Source organism: Notechis scutatus, chromosome 5, assembly GCF_049901735.1.
Source record: "Notechis scutatus isolate UNSWTSFEM ecotype Mainland chromosome 5, rNotScu1.2, whole genome shotgun sequence".
In the NCBI taxonomy this organism is placed as follows: Eukaryota; Metazoa; Chordata; class Lepidosauria; order Squamata; family Elapidae; genus Notechis; species Notechis scutatus.
In genome coordinates, this window is record NC_142013.1 from 11,710,814 (window position 1) to 11,726,801 (window position 15,988).

General features: G+C 42.7%; 1 protein-coding gene across 9 annotated transcripts in view; it reads left to right on the top strand.

The window, feature by feature from the left end:
• FAT3 (FAT atypical cadherin 3) overlaps positions 1-15,988 on the top strand; it is a 564,342-nt gene that overhangs the window by 485,453 nt on the left and 62,901 nt on the right. For all 9 annotated transcript variants that reach the window (XR_015749710.1, XM_087966122.1, XM_087966121.1 and 6 more), the window contains 2 exons: positions 1,169-1,366; positions 4,842-5,640. Coding sequence is in view for 8 of the 9 variants with exons in the window: in XM_087966122.1 (XP_087822248.1) it covers positions 1,169-1,366; positions 4,842-5,640 (997 nt within the window). In the remaining variant the exon portion in view is untranslated. The remainder of the gene's footprint in view (positions 1-1,168; positions 1,367-4,841; positions 5,641-15,988) is intronic.

The window sequence follows — 15,988 nt, forward strand, 5'->3', positions numbered from 1 at the left end:
AAGTACTGATATTGATAGCAGGAAAGGAAATGGAATACACTATTTCAGAAAGTTGGCAAAGATGATTGAAACCAAGGCAGGATACCCCTCCTGTTTCTTGCGGATAAAATGTAGTAACCTAGAGTTGAGTTTATTAAATAGAACAGGCTACTGGAGGTGGAGGAGTGCAGCGGCCTAGCATTTAAAGATGCTAGGCCAGGGGTCTTCCATCTTGACAGCTTTAAGACTTGTGGACTTCAACTCCCAGAATTCCTCCTCCAGTCATGTTAACTCAGGAATTGTGGGAGTTTGAAGTCCATAAGTCTTAAACTTTACAAGTTTGAAGACCTTTGTGCTAGGCTGTCAACTGGGAGATTGGCAGTTCGAGACCCAAGCACCGTGCGATAGGGTGAGCTCCCGTTCCTTGCTCCAGCTCCTGCCCACCTAGAAATTCAAAAGCATGCCAATGTAAATAGATAAATGGGTACCACAGGTGGGAAGGTAACAGCATTCCAAGCATCTTGGCCAAATGAACACCACATGAAGTACCTTTGGACAACACTGGCTCCCTCGGCCAGGAAACGGAGATGAGTACTGGCCTGTAGAGTCAGGAAACCTTTACCTTTTACTAGAGACGAAAGTGGAAATGCATCCCTAATTAAAGACTATGATTCTTGCTCTAAGTCAGGGGTGTCAAACTCAAGGCCCCTGGGCCAGAAGAGCTTGTGAGGGCTGTGTCTGTTCCTCCCGAGCTCCGTTTTCACTGGCAGAAGTTTGCAGGAGGCCATCGCAGCTGGAAACGGAACTCGAGAGCCCGTTTTTGCTGGCAGAAAGAAACTCTGGCGCCCCTGACATGAGTGACATCAAGCTGGCTGTGCCCACCGTGGCCACGCCCACCAAGGTGGTCAAACCCAACCCTGATGTGATCCGCAATGAAATCGAGTTTGACACCCTTGCTCTAAGTTGTCATCTCTAACCAATCTATAGGTTATCCTAGCAGTACCAAAGCGGGAGTCAAATGCACATTTTATAACAGATGGCAGATAGGAAAGAAACATCTATGTGTGCTATCAAAATGCCGTATTCTCACACCTTGCTCCTCAGTGTGCCAAGCTCTGTAATTAAAGATCCTGTCTCTCGTTTTCTCTGCCTCTCTTTTTAACGCTACATTCGACGATGATGCGCAAAGGAAAACAAGCCAGTGGGAACCAGTATTCTGCAACTGGTGGTAACGGATAAAGACTCCCTGCATAATGGCCCACCTTTCACCTTCGCCATCCTGGCTGGAAACACAGAGAAAGAATTCATGCTTGACCAGCAAGGCATCTTGCGATCCGCTGTCATCTTCAAACGCATGGTAGCCACGGAATACGTGCTGTGTATTCAGGTACTAAGTTCGTTTGTTCATCCCTACAGAAAATGGTCAAACATCGTTCTTAAAAGGCCTTCAGAGCGTTTTCCTGTCAATGTAACTGTGATCACCTACACACGATGTTTTTAGCAAACTTCCTTGAAATAGACCTTTCGGCACATGTTTAAATTTTTATGGAACCCAGGAGTAAAATACTTTGCACGAAATGAAATTTTTGCGGTTGATCATTTTAAGGCTGTCGTTGCTTTTTTTCGATAGAATAGATAGATAGATAGATAGATAGATAGATAGATAGATAGATAGATAGATAGATAGATGATAGATAGATAGATAGATAGATAGATAGATAGATAGATAGATAGATAGACAGACAGACAGACAGACAGACAGACAGACAGACAGACAGACAGACAGACAGGAAGGAGGGGGAGGTAGGCAGGCAGGCAGGCAGACGGAGGGGAGAGAGATAGACTAGATAGATGGATGGATAGATAGACAGACAGTAAAACAGACAGATAGATAGACTGGATGGATGGATGGATGGATGGATGATAGGCAGGATAGATGGAGGGAGGGAGGGTGATATAGAAATCTCTATCTACCTATCTATTAAAAGTTTGAAGAACACCACAACATGTTGGAAGAGCGATTGGTTCTCTAAAAATAATACAAGGCAAATGCAAATTAAATTAGAAAATGAAAAAGAGGAAAAATGTCAGAGAGCTAAAGTGCAATAAGACTTTTCGTGTAAAAATGAAGAAAATGAATGTGTGATTTATGATTTTGATGATTAAACAGGATAGATCTGATTTGGGGGTGGGGAGGGCTGCCCTCCACAACAGTCCCAGTTTCTCATATGCCCCTTGGAAAAATTAATTGTCCCCCTCTGCAATAGTTTATAGAAAGAAGGCAGTCTTGATGTAACTTGAGGGAGAGAGATTAAATGCTATTGTCCATATAACTGCTTTGAAGAATGTCAGAAGCTATTTCTTTATATGTTTAGATTTTTATATTTTTCTCCTTTTTTCTATTTTTTTTTCTCATTGTTTTTCTTAGAACCCACACACGCAGGGGTGGGATTCTACTAGTTCACACCTATTCACTAGAACCGGTTGTTAACATTCTAAGCAGTTTGGAGTACCAGTTGTTAGAAGAAATTCCTGGCCTAATCCTGTAAGGAAGGCAGGAAGGAAACATTCTGGTGTTGCTTACAGAAACTGCCTCTCCATTAACCCTTATTATATTCTTAGCAGGACTAGACTTCCTGTCTCAGGAACTTCCCTGGAGTTTTTTTCCCCTCCTGCTTGTGTGGAGTGGCCATTCAAAGTTACAATGGCACTGAAAAAAGTGACTTATACCATTTTTCATACTTACGACTGTTGCAGCATCCCCACAGTCATGACAGGACAGGCGAGGAGATGCGTGCCTCAATGTGAGTGATATTGAGTTGGCCATGCCCAGCCAATAACATGACCACCAAGCCACGTCCACCAGTCACATGACCACCAAGCCATGCCAACCAACTAAGCCATGCCCACAGAACCGGTTGTTAAAAAATTTGAATCCCACCCCTGCACACAAAATATCATTTTACCGTATAAGCAAAAACTCAACATTCTGATTGTAATCCAAATTTAAGTTTTGTGAGCATTCCATGATCTGCGTACATAAAAAAATATTATAGATGCCAATCAAATCCATAAACTATATCCCATTTTGGAGCGCTCCAAACTCTGCAAGTTCCAAAATATTCAAACACATTTCAACTTGCAAACCCTGCCTGCAGCTTTTTTCCATTTGGGAAATCACTCCCAAAGAGAAGATTTTTCTCTTGCAAGAAAAAGATTACCCCAGCTGTTCTGTACCTCCAAATTATGCGCAGGCCACCTGTTATAACTGGGTGTTGCATTTTTACTAAGAAATAACTAGAAATGTGATGTTCTTTCCAATTCAACACAAGCAAGCTGGCATTCTTGCAGCTGAATTCTTACACCGTTGAAAGTCTAAAATGCTTTTTTTTAAAGTATTTTTTCAATTATTTTTATTATATTCTTAAGGCACAGCCTTGGAAATGATGAATGGCATCTTTGAGTGATGTTCAGGTTTATAAACCCAATCTCAATTCTTCATTCCAGAAGTTGGATGTGGGAGGAAAGAATAACTTGAAAGCACGGTGTCCCAAAGGTGCTTTTTCAGGAGGCAACTGGACTCCATTTTCGCTGGCAGAGGCACGTCCTTTACTGTGCCCAGGGTGGCACTGTGGGCCAGTTCTAAGCACCCTGTGGGCCGCAGGCCTTGAGTTTGACACCCCTGGACTTGGCTGTTCATTGAACACAGAAGTCCTTGTCTTTGGTTACATTGGCCTGGAATGTAATTGCAATCTCAATTTTCCTTTTCAATGCCCATTGACTATTATAAGGCAATGGTAACATGCAGTTTGCAGATGTGCTTCGCTAGGCCTTGAGGGGCTTATTTATTTGTTCTGCTGTAGATCTGGCATCGGAGTTTTTGCTTTTGAGACTCTGAAATCCCTCTGAAGAAAGAGCTGCCCAGACAAGTGGTGTGGTAGCCTAGAGGTGGAGCTCTCGCCTCACAATCAGGAGGCGGTGAGTTCGATCCTAGGTAGAGGCAGATGTTTGTCTCTCTGGGCACTGGGAATATATCTGCTGGGGGGAAAACTCCGCATTGGCGACAGGAAAGGCAACCGGCCAGTAAACACTCAGCTCCATTCAGTTGCCCAGACTACACCCCGCAAAAGATTATGGGGTCATTAAAAGAGGATGAAAGAGCTGCCCAGATATTTTTAGATACTGTCATGCTCCTGGTGGAGACTGACTCTGAGGGAGAGGAGGAACAGCCAGGGAGTGGAAGTGTGGCTCTGGAGGTTGTGGAGGAGGCTGGGGAAGGGCAGAGGCCAGCTGGGCAGTCAGAGGAGGACCCAGGCCCATCCCCTCTCCATCCCAGGGCACACAGGGAGGAGAGGATAAGGGAGAGACATGGTCTACTTGGGAGGAGAGGGCCTTGATCCTCTTCATGGGCTGCAGCTGTGACAACTGGATAAGAGGACAGACATGCATACTGGCGAGTGCTGGAAACAAAGCATGGAAATATCTCTAGTTTATGGTTCCTCTCTGAGTTTGGCGTCCTTCCCAGTGTGTGTTCTGTTATCGGTGGACGTCCTCCAGCCCTTACCTTGCCTGGTCTGTGTTGTTTTTTTACTCTTTATAATTTAAACGGCATTTCCTCCTTCTTGTAACTATTTGTGTGGGAGTTTTTTGTCTCCAGTCAAGGATATTTGGAGCTTGGAAGCAAAGTGAAGGAATAAAAGGGGCTTCACCTGTTTTTTGTGACTGTGTTTATTTTGTTTCCCACCCTGGGTCATCACAGATACCCATACTGGGAAGCATTTTAAAAGGGTTGTTGTTTTTTGTGTGTGTGTATATGTGTGTGTTGCATCATTGGGTTTTCAGTTTCTCCTTTCTTGACTTAGGCCAAGGATTCAGGGAAGCCTCAGCAGGTTTCCCATACCTTCATTCAGATCCGGGTGATCGAAGAAAGCATCCACAAGCCCACAGCCATTCCCCTGGAGATTTTTATCGTGACCATGGAAGACGACTTCCCAGGAGGTGTCATCGGAAAGATCCATGCGACAGACCAAGATGTCTACGATGTCCTCACCTACGGCCTGAAGCCGGAGCAGAAAAGTTTGTTCAAGGTCAACAACCACGACGGAAAGATCATTGCCCTCGGAGGGTTGGACAGCGGGAAGTATATCCTGAATGTATCTGTCAGCGATGGGCGGTTCCAGGTCCCCATGGACGTGACAGTCAACGTCGAGCAGTTGGCCCAGGAGATGTTGCAGAACACCGTCACCATCCGTTTTGAGAACATCTCCCCGGAGGATTTTGTGGGCCTTCACATGCACGGCTTCCGGCGCACCCTGCGCAATGCTGTCCTCACCCAAAATCAAGACAGCCTGCACATCATCAGTATTCAGCCCGTGGCTGGCAGCAATCAGCTTGACATGCTCTTTGCGGTTCAGATGCACACGGGTGGCTTCTACAAGCCAGCCTACTTGATTCAGAAGCTTACCAATGCAAGGCGACACTTGGAAAATGTGATTCGCATCGCTGCCATCCTTGAGAAGAATTGCTCCGGGCTGGATTGTCAGGAGCAGCATTGCGAGCAAAACCTCTCCATCGATTCCCATTCCCTGATGACTTACAGCACGGCCCGGATTAGTTTCGTGTGCCCTCGGTTCTACCGAAACGTCCGCTGCTCTTGCAATGGTGAGTGCCACTTCCCATCTCTCCACCACTCTTGTTCTAGAATAGAATAGTATAACAGAGTTGGAAGGGACCTTGGAGGTCTTCTAGTCCAACTCCCTGCCTAGGCAGGAAACCCTTACACCACTTCAGACAAATGATTGTCCAATCTCTTCTTAAAAACTTCCAGTGTTGGAGCGTTCACAACTTCTGGAGGCAAGTTGTTCCACTGATTAATTGTTCGGTCAGGAAATTTCTCTAAGGAGACATTTCTAAGGTTCTAGTTGCTTCTCTCCTTGATTAGTTTTTTACCCATTGCTTCTTGTCCTGCCCTCAGGTGCTCTGGAGAATAGCTTGATTCCCTCTTCTTTGCGGCAGCCCCTTAGATATTGGAACACTGCTATCATATCTTCTTTTCATTAGACTAGACATACTCAGTTCCTGCAACCGTTCTTCATATGTTTTAGCCTCCGGTCCCCTAATCCTCTTTGTTGCTCTTCTCTGCACTCTTTCTAGAGTCTCAACATCTTTTTTACATCGTGGCGACCAAAACTGAATGCAGTATTCCAAGTGTGGCCTTACCAAGGCATTATAAAGTGGTATTAATTCTCCTCCTCCTCCCCATTCAAAGCTACTTTTTATTTCTGGGATGACGCAGCCAACATAGGGAGCTCATAGGGAGCTCAGGTCACATGCCTAAAAAAAGATCTGGTACCTTTGTAAACCCAGAAGGCTGAGACTTTTAATTCTCAGGCTCAAATGGGGAAAATCTGATCTAGATCGAGGTCAAAGAAAGCTAGCCAACTTTGACCTCTTGGGACAAAGGCAGCCAAACTTTCAGGACATGGCCTAATGAAAGAGGTCAGCTGTGCCATGGAAAAGGTTGTGGGTTAGGAGAGGGAGCACACTGGGGGCTTGGAAAGCAGTGGTTGTGTAAGAACAATCCCAGAAGGTCTGCAGTGTTTTTCAGACCGATCGGGGCATCTGACCTGAGCGATAAAGTTTAAAAAGACGTTGACTCATTTTCTATTTTGCCAGAGTAATGAAAACCAACAAAGCATGTCATTAAATAATTGAGACTAAAGGGAAAGTTCTTGACCTTTCCCAGAGCATACTCCTTATAATATGGCCCCCTCGTATATTTTTGTTGTTTTAATATTCTGTGAAAAAAAAAATAAGATCGGAAACTTCTGTACTGTTTTGAAGGTGGCACAACTGTGACGTTTGCTTTTTTTTTAACCCACATTAGGGGCTGTAAAAAATTGAAGGGCCTTGTTGAATTAGCCTAAAGAATCATCTCTGTGGTCTGTTAAATACAGGCTATATTTTTTGGTATGCCCCTTTCCTAGAATTCGCGCCCTTAAGAAGGAAATATTGGCAGAAAAAATACCTCGGAGCTGAAATAAACCCACCAAAGAGAATGCCAACCAAATTTTACACGGCGTAACAAAGGCCGAAACAAATGAGGGATGTTCATTCTTAAAATATGCATCTTATTCCACAGCTTATTCCCGCAGACAGATGTCGTGGGCATTCATTGTTTATGCATGCCAGCTGTGGAGCAATTTCACTTAGTTTACCTTGATTAGCTGGGATAGTTACCAAAACACAAAATAAGTTGCAAGATGCAAAAAAAAAAGGCTTGGTCCTCTCAAGGGTTTTGAACCTTTGTGTTGGTTTGAATAGTAGTCAGGAAAAGTAGACGAAACAGTCCAGATTCCTTTTACTTCAGTCGGTAAAGTTTAAGTTTCAAAATGCTTAAGTTCATCTCAGAAACTTTAAGGAAATTAAATTAAATCAAATTTCCTGGTTGCTGGGACCTGGATAGGTCTGGACATCCCCAAAATGCAATACACGTGTGTGTCCGTCTGTTCCCCCCGTGCATGCGTCCCATTCCCTGTGCATGCGCCCCATCCCTGTGCATCCATGGCAGAGACCCAAAGACCAGCTGGCTGGCGGGAGGCGCGCGCACACATGCGCAGCAGAGCTGAGCTGGGGCGACAGCTCGCATGCCCACGGAGAGGGCTCTGCATGCCACCAGTTCCATGCCATCACGGGTTTAGTCTAACGAAGAGAAGGACATGATAGCAGTATTCCGATGCTTGTAGAGAAGAGAAGGGGTCAACCTATTTTCCAAACCACCTGAAGGCAGGACAAGAAGTAACAGATGGAAGGTTATCAAGGAAAGATCCAGGCTAGAATTAAGGAGAAATTTCTTTTCTAAGCACTGACCTACCTAGTTTCCAAGCCAGATAAGATCAACGTGATGGAGAATATGAGTCTAATCCTGTTTAGCTATGAAGATTGGTAGTTGTGACCTTCGGTAAGGCTTAAAAACTTAATTTTTAAGAGTACTGGGTTAAGGTATTGAATGAGCCCGTCTGGGAAATTGGTTTAAGATTTTGAGCATGCTGTGTTGTTGTTTTGCTTGTTTATTTACTTTTACTTTACTTGTATTTTATAGTATGTTGTCATAGTGCTGTTAGGTTTATTGTTTATTTCTTTATTTCAAATCCAATGCTAGCTCCGTAAGGTTATATTTTGCAAGTTGGGTGGATATACAAATAGACTACACAGAGACCTCTGGCCAATATGGGTTCAGCTGACACATTTCCATTTAATTTTACAATATTGCTTAATAACAAAGGATGAAATATACTTAACTGAGAGAACAGATGACTGATAAAATATGGCTGAAACTGATAATAAGGGAGAATTGTGGTCATGTGATTCCTGCATTGGCTCTCCATTTGCAAGTGATGGTTTCCAGAATCACCGTTAATTCTGGTTCACACATAATGCTAAACCATGATGTGATGTGTTGGGTGTTGGCATATCTTGACTCAAGCCAGTTCATCCTTTGTGGGATGCGGATGTGCATGTGATCCCAAAGCTGCAGTTTTGTAGTTGCAGAATTGTCTATCCCAAAATGTCAGGGTCTTGACTTATCAGGAGGAGTTTTATGAGCCCATCTGCCAAACCAAGTTGTATTTTCTAAGGCTCTTAGAAACTTTATTGGGCACTGGATCAGACTTTTGGGCGAGTTCACCTTTGGGAAGCAACTATTTTGGTTAGCATCTTCCATTGCAAAATTGCCTGCTGTTTTGTTATGAATTGTTTTCCTTTTTGGTTTGTTTGTGGTTCATTTGTCATAGTGGTTAAATAATCGTAAAGTTGAATAAATGAATTAAATACTGCTTTCCATAGATGTCCATAGAAATGAGAAGTTCCACTCAAACCAAAACAACTGTTATGTTGGAATTATAATATTTATAATAGGCTTTATTCATCGTTAAAGACAAAGAGAAGCTTCAACTTCTTCAACTTTTATACCAAAGGAGTAAGAGGGAAAAATGTGTAGCTCCCATACGTATATGCACACAGCAGTTGTGTCTTCTTTGCAAGTTCATCCCCACCTCATCCTTCAGTGTCCTCACATCATAGCTTAACATTTTCTGTGAGCGTGAATTATGACTCCCACAAAGTGCTGGGTAAGCTTTTTAAAACCGTTCTCTAGTAATTTTCTACACCACTGCAAGAACATGAAGAGCCTTGTGGTTATGGCCATTTCCATCTCCTAGAGATACTTCGGAGAACCGCAGTTTGTGGTGAATTTTCATGGTAATGGGAATTTGGGAGTGGCAGAATGTGACAGTGATTTAACTGTTCAGGAAATTTGCTGACACCGCTGCATAGGATACAATATAGTTTAAATACTGGTTGTCATAAGTCAGCGCTAACTCTGACAGAGCACCATTTTCTAGCATGACAGCAGTTGGTTTTACTGGAAAATAACAGAAGATATAATTGGTAGGGTGGGGAAATTGAGGAGAGAAGAGAGCAGACTCTGTGCTTTGGGGTTTTGCTCTCATTCTCTAGCATGACACGTCTAAAAAAAGATCTGACTTGAATTCAAGCCTTTAGCGCCACACCAGTAATCCAGCAATAAGCATCATGTTTTGAGAATTCTCTCTCCTCTAGTTGGCTTTTTTTTTTTTTTTTTGCAATTAACTGAGGGGAAAAAAGCACAGCTCTCGGCTCCTTGGAATAGTCCACCCACAGTATAAACAAATAGTTTAGTGCACTGGTGGCTAACCTTTTTTGGCTCCTATGCCAAAAATTATGGGCGTGCTGGCATGCGCATGCTCACATGCCACCACCTAGAAGGCAATGCGCCCCCCATACCCCTGTGCATGCATGCGCAATCCCCCCGCCACCCCCTTACCTGCACTGCGCCTCATAGCTGATTTTTGGCCAGTATGAGGCCTTTTTTGGCCTCCCAGAGGCTTGGAAAACAAGCTTCTGCAGGCTTTGCTGGACGAATAAAAGACCTGTTTCATCACTTCCGGTTATTACAGGAAGTGACGAAACGGGCCTATTCGGCCTGCAGAGGCTTTTTTCAAGCCTCTGGGAAGTCGAAAAAGGCCTCAAACTGGCCGAAAATCAGCTGTGAGGCGTGCGCATGCGCAATGAGGTAAGTTTGGCTGCAGCTTGCGTGACAGCACAAATGGCTCTGCGTGCCACCATGGACCAAGAATGAAAATGAGCAGCTCGGAACCAGCTAAATATGTTTGATTGTTCTTCAGTCTCTGAGTCATGCCCAGGGCCTCCTGTTTCCCAGATGCCTATGGAGATTCTCAGCTATCCAGGTCATGGTTGTTCCAAAAGTGCTTTTTCAAAGGGCAACTGGACTTTCTTGGGTTTGTTTTTTTTAAGACGTTTCGCTTCTTATCCAAGAAGCTTCTTTAGCTCTGGAGAAGAACTGAAGAGAGCTGAAGAAGCTTCTTGGATGAGAAGCAAAACATTTTCAAGAAAAAACAAAGTCCAGTTGCCTTTTGAAAAACCACTTTTGAGACCACTGTCTCCCAGATGTCCCAAAGGTGCTTTTTCAAAAGACAACTGGACTTTCGTTTGTTTGTTTGTTTTCTTTGAAGACATTTTGCTTCTCATTGAAGAAACTTCCTTAGTTCTCTTCATTTCTTTTCCAGAACTGAAAAAAGTTTCTTGGATGAGAAGCAAAATGTCTTCAAGGAAAAAAGTAAGTCCATCGTCTTTTGAAAAAGCATCTTTGGGACAACCATGATCCGGTTGACTGAGAATCTCCATAGATACTGTCTCCTAGAGTTTGCCCAAATTCATATTCATTGCATCAATAATATTATCTAAATTATCTCACCCTCTGCCACCCCCTTCTCCTTTTGTCTCCCATCTTTCCCAACATCAGGGTCTGTAAGTCCTCTCTTCTCATTTGATGGCCAAAGTATTTGAGCTTCAGCTCCTGTCCTTCCAAACAACAGCCAGAGCTGATATCCTTTAGGAGAATGTGTTTAGAGTTGAGTTAAAATAGAATATGGGTTTGATAGAGCACAGACGTAGTAATGGTCCTGCAAAACAAGAGAGCAGTGAAGGATCTTTTGAACCAAAGCAGTAACCTTTGGGGTGATGTATGCAGCCTGTTCTTTCTGGGACCATATGAATCATCGTAGCTTTTTGAGGTTGTGGTCACAATTTGGAATGACGTGTCCATGGTTAGTGGTGTCCATGAAATAGTATCAAAATCAGGAAGTGGAATATTGTGATTTAAACCTTGCTCATTCTGAACATTCATGGAGGACATGTTAGGTGGCATATTTCGTTGCTCCATCCAGACCTTACTGTTCTTTCTATTTTATTGTATTGTTTTCTACCGTTTTTAGCGTCACATGCCATTCAAAGTCACCACTAGGGAGATAGATCATCTCCCTAATAACAAATAAACCTTTCAGATATTGAACTCCTCCTGAAGTAGTAATCCACCTGTCAGTTATCCTATCATCCAAGTCAGTTAGGACAAAGAAGCGAGTGGACCAGGAGGAACGCAATTAAATAATTAAATGAAAATAATTCAACCACTCAGCTGCTTGATAGGTTAGACTGAAAAAGCTGGTGACCCTGAATGACTTCATAGGTTCAACCATTCAGTGAAGATTTGAATCTTTATCTCCTCAATCTCAATCCAAAACCATAATTGTGATTTTGCAATATTGTACAAGAAGTCTGTGGAGATTGTCAGTCATCCAGGTCATGGTTATCCCAAAGGTGCTTTTTCAAGAAGCAACTGGACTTTCTGGTTTTTCTTTGAAGACGTTTCACTTCTTATTCCAAGCAGCTTCTTCAGAGCTAAATAAGCTTCCTGGATAAGAAGTGAAACATCTTCAAAGAAAAACCAGAAAGTCCAGTTGCCTTTGGGTTTGTACAAGAAGGAATTTCAATGTTGAGTGGAAATGTCTATTAATTTCTGCAGCTGAGATATCAGAGAACAGGATTATTGAATGTCTCCAACGCTCCCAACGAAACAAATCTAAAATGTGGGGTTCTTGGTGCTCTCTGAGCTTGGCTGTTTATTTGTAGATGTCTCATTACCCAACTAGGTAACATCATCAGTGTTAGAAGGGAGTGGAGACCCTTCCCTTCTAGCACTGATGATATTAGGTTGTTGAGTAATGAAGCATCTGCAAGAAAATGACCCAGGTTCCAAGGACTCCACAAGACAACCCTGAGCTTCACATATTCTCTTCTTGGTACAAATGTTAAGCGTTTGCTTTGGGGGCAGGGGAGAATAATTCTCTTGATTCATCTGAGGGAAGTAATCCATCCAGGATCATTTGGAATCTACCCTTAGTTCGAAAACATTTTCAGAAGTCCCTCCAGTTCTACTTCAGTGTTGCATTTATTGGGGCTTTTGTGTTTTATATATCTTGGAAATATTGCAAGGAGCAATCCAGTGGTGGGATGCAAATTTTTAGTACCAGTTCTGTGGGCGTGGCTTGGTGGGCATGGCATGGCTTGGTGAGCGTGGCAGGAGAAGGTTACTACAAAATTCCCATTCTCTCCCCCACCCCACTAACCTGCTTTCCAGCTCCATTCTCCTGTGCAGGGCAACAAAAGAAGATCCAGCCAATCAGCTGGGACTCAATGGGAGGCAGAGAATAGATGGGGGCAGGGCCAGTCAGAGGTGGGATTTGTTGGTTCTCTGAACTACTCAAAATTTCCGCTACCGATTCTCCAGAACTGGTCAGAAACTGCTGAATACCACCTCTGGAGCAATCCATTTGCACATTGATTTTCTACTGCCATTTATGATGCTTCTTGCATGTAGCTTTTTTTCACATTCTCGTCATGCTAAATCATTCCTATCAGAAGCCAGGGCACGTTCTGGAAAGCAATTAATGTCATCTTTTTTCTTGTTCTGCATGTGATCTTACCTGTAGTGGCAACAGAGAATCAGCCCAAGATGAATGGCATAGATAGGGGTTTTACAGTTCAATAATCAGGGCTGATAATTGTGTCACCACAGGGGAGGAAATGACGGCTTTAAAAAAAAACGTGACTGCAGCTGTTAAATGCTAAACTGATCTTGGGTATCTTTAGACCAAAATAAATTAGGGATGAGCAGTATAAACCTTTATTTTGGATGTGATAAAATACTGATTTTAATATCTACAACTGCTTTTATTCATTTGTTTGTTTGAATTTATTTGTTTCAATTTATTAGCAGCCCGAGTCGAATCCAAATAACTTGACTACAGTTTATGACAATAACCCACGAAGTAATTACAAATATCCCTACATCCCTGCACATACGTGTTTTTCATATGCACAGATTGCATGCACGAGTTCCCATGTGCATATGAGCGGCGTGCAAACATTTTTCCATAGCAAATTGCAATTTTATGTGTAAAGGTACATATGTTCAGGTGAATATACTAACTAGGAAGTAAATAACTAAATTTAACACAGATACAGGTAATCCTCGACTTACAGTTCATTTAATGACAGTTCAAAGTTACAACAGCACTACTAAAAGTGACTTATGTCCATTTTTCACACTTATGACCGTTGCGGCATCCTCATGGTCTCATGATCAAAATTTGAATGCTTGGCAACTGGAATATATTTATGACGATTGCAATGTCCCAGGATCCCATAATTCCCTATTGGGACCTTCTGACAAGCAAAGTCAAAGGGGAAGCCAGATTCACTTAACAACTGTGTTACTAACTTAACAACCCTCCTATCTTTTTGTAAGGGCCTAAAGATGTGACTATGCCATTCAGCTTGGCGCCAGTGGGGGAACAGCAAAATGGAGGTGGTTGATTGAGTAAAAAGATCCTACCTCCTGTGGTGAAATTCAACCGATGTGAAAACCGGTTTGGTGAGTGCGCGCTTTGTGCGTGCGCATGCTCTACATTAAAAAAAGCCAATTTTCAACTCAATTATTTACCTTCTACTGCAGCCCCGCTGAATAAAACAGCTGAGGTGCAGCAAAACCACTCTGCCACGCGAATCAGCTATGCAAAAAAAACCCTCAGGAAATAAAGCACAGGAAAGAGCAGGTGTAAGTGGGTGGGGCCAAATGCTCACTGGATTTGCCTGAACCGGTATATTCCCACCCGTCTACTTCCCCAACACTCCCCTGCCCCTCGCCCTCCCTATGTATCCTTGGTTTTAATGTCTGATTTTAACTTTTTATGTTTACAAAGTTCAGTAAACAGAGTTTGCTAACAGTTGCAAGACTCACAGCAGTTCAAGCAAAATGTCGATCAGGCAAAAGGGAAACAAACCAGGTTTCTGGCTCCATCTTATGGCCGTTGGAGGAACCTCAGCCAATCACAATTACAGCATTCTCTTAAAGATACAACAGTTTTAAATGACTATCCTGGTTTATATATTGCCAACCCAACTGTTAGGTGACTATCATTCCTAACAATTGTGGTCGTAAATCAAGGACTTTGTTGTTGTTAGTTGCGAAGTCATGTCCAACCCATCGCAACGCCATGGACAATGTTCCTCCAGGCCTTCCTGTCCTCTACCATCTTCTGGAGTCCATTTAAGCTCACACCGACTGATTCAGTGACTCTATTCAGCTACCTCATTCTCTGTTGTTCCCTTCTTCTTTTGCCCTCAATCATTCCCAGCATGAGGCTCTTCTCCAGTGAGTCCTTCCTTCTCATGAGGTGGCCAAAGTCTTTGAGTTTCATCTTCAGGATCTGGCCTTCTAAAGAGCAGTCAGGGTTGATCTCCTTTAGGACTGACTGGTTGGATCGCCTTGCGGTCCACCTGTACATTTATGTGCACATTTTGTACATGTTTAAAAGTGGGAACACAGCAGTGCACATACACTACACCTGCCATTTCAGATTTTGCCTATTTTACTGAGGAGAGCAAACATTCTTATACATCTTAATACCTGCCTAATGCATTTCTCCTACATCACGAGGAGATCGTGTATTTTCCTCAGCTCTTCTCTTTTAGCCAAGATAGGATGCCTCTATTTTCTTATGTTCTCCAAGTAACTGTTGGGTTTTTTTTAAAAAATTTTGAAAATAGAACATGAAACACTGAAGTAATACTGTATTTTTTTTTAAATGTAAAGCATATAAATAGACATTTTATTTATGTGTGTGTGTGTGTGTGTGTGTGTGTGTGTGTGAAATTAAGAAAAGTGTGGATATATTATTTGGCCAACCCGACTAACCCAACAGGATTGTATTCTTTTATTGTCATTAGAACATGGTGTAAGAGCACAATCCATATAATAAACCCAACTAAGTGAAGTCTCAAAGAATAGTACTGTGTTGCCACAACAGAACAGAATAACAGAGTGGGAAGGGACCTTGGAGGTCTTCTAGTCCAGCCCCCTGCTCAAGCAGGAAACTCTGTATCAGTGGTTTTCAACCTGTGGTCTATGGACCCCCGGGAGGACACAGTGTCATCACAGCCCCCCCAACGAAGGATTGAAGAAATGTGATGATTTAATCTTGAATTAAGTCTTGGGGATCCGTGGCCACACCGTTTTAGACATATTGTTGTCCAATCTCTTCTTTAAAACCTCCAGTATTGGAGCACCCCCAATTTCTGGAAGCAAGACTTTCCACTGATTAATTCTTTTGTCAGGAAATTTCCTGTCCTGTTTGTTCTGGATCAATTTTACCATGTTTGGACGTTTGATTTGTTGGCTTATTTTCACTGCCTTTTTGCTCTGGTTCCAAATAACGACACATTCGTGTAACATCATTTAACTTACAAGTTAGTCATGATCCATTTCATTTTAGGAAGATTTACTCCCAAGTAAAGAATCCTTGGATTGGATTCCTACTCCTTTTACCCAGGTCCCAGAGAAATGCCATAATTATTTTTTTTTGTCCAGACTGGTCTAGCAAGAGTAATCCTACCTCCATTCCAATAATGAACTTTGCTTAGTGAAATAAAGACCAGCAAAAAAAAAACCACTGAACTTCAAAGTAGGTACTCAAGCTTTGGCTATAAATCCCCAAAGATGGATAACATCCTTCTGAGTGCTTTAGTGGTTTTCTAGTCGGTGCCACTGTGA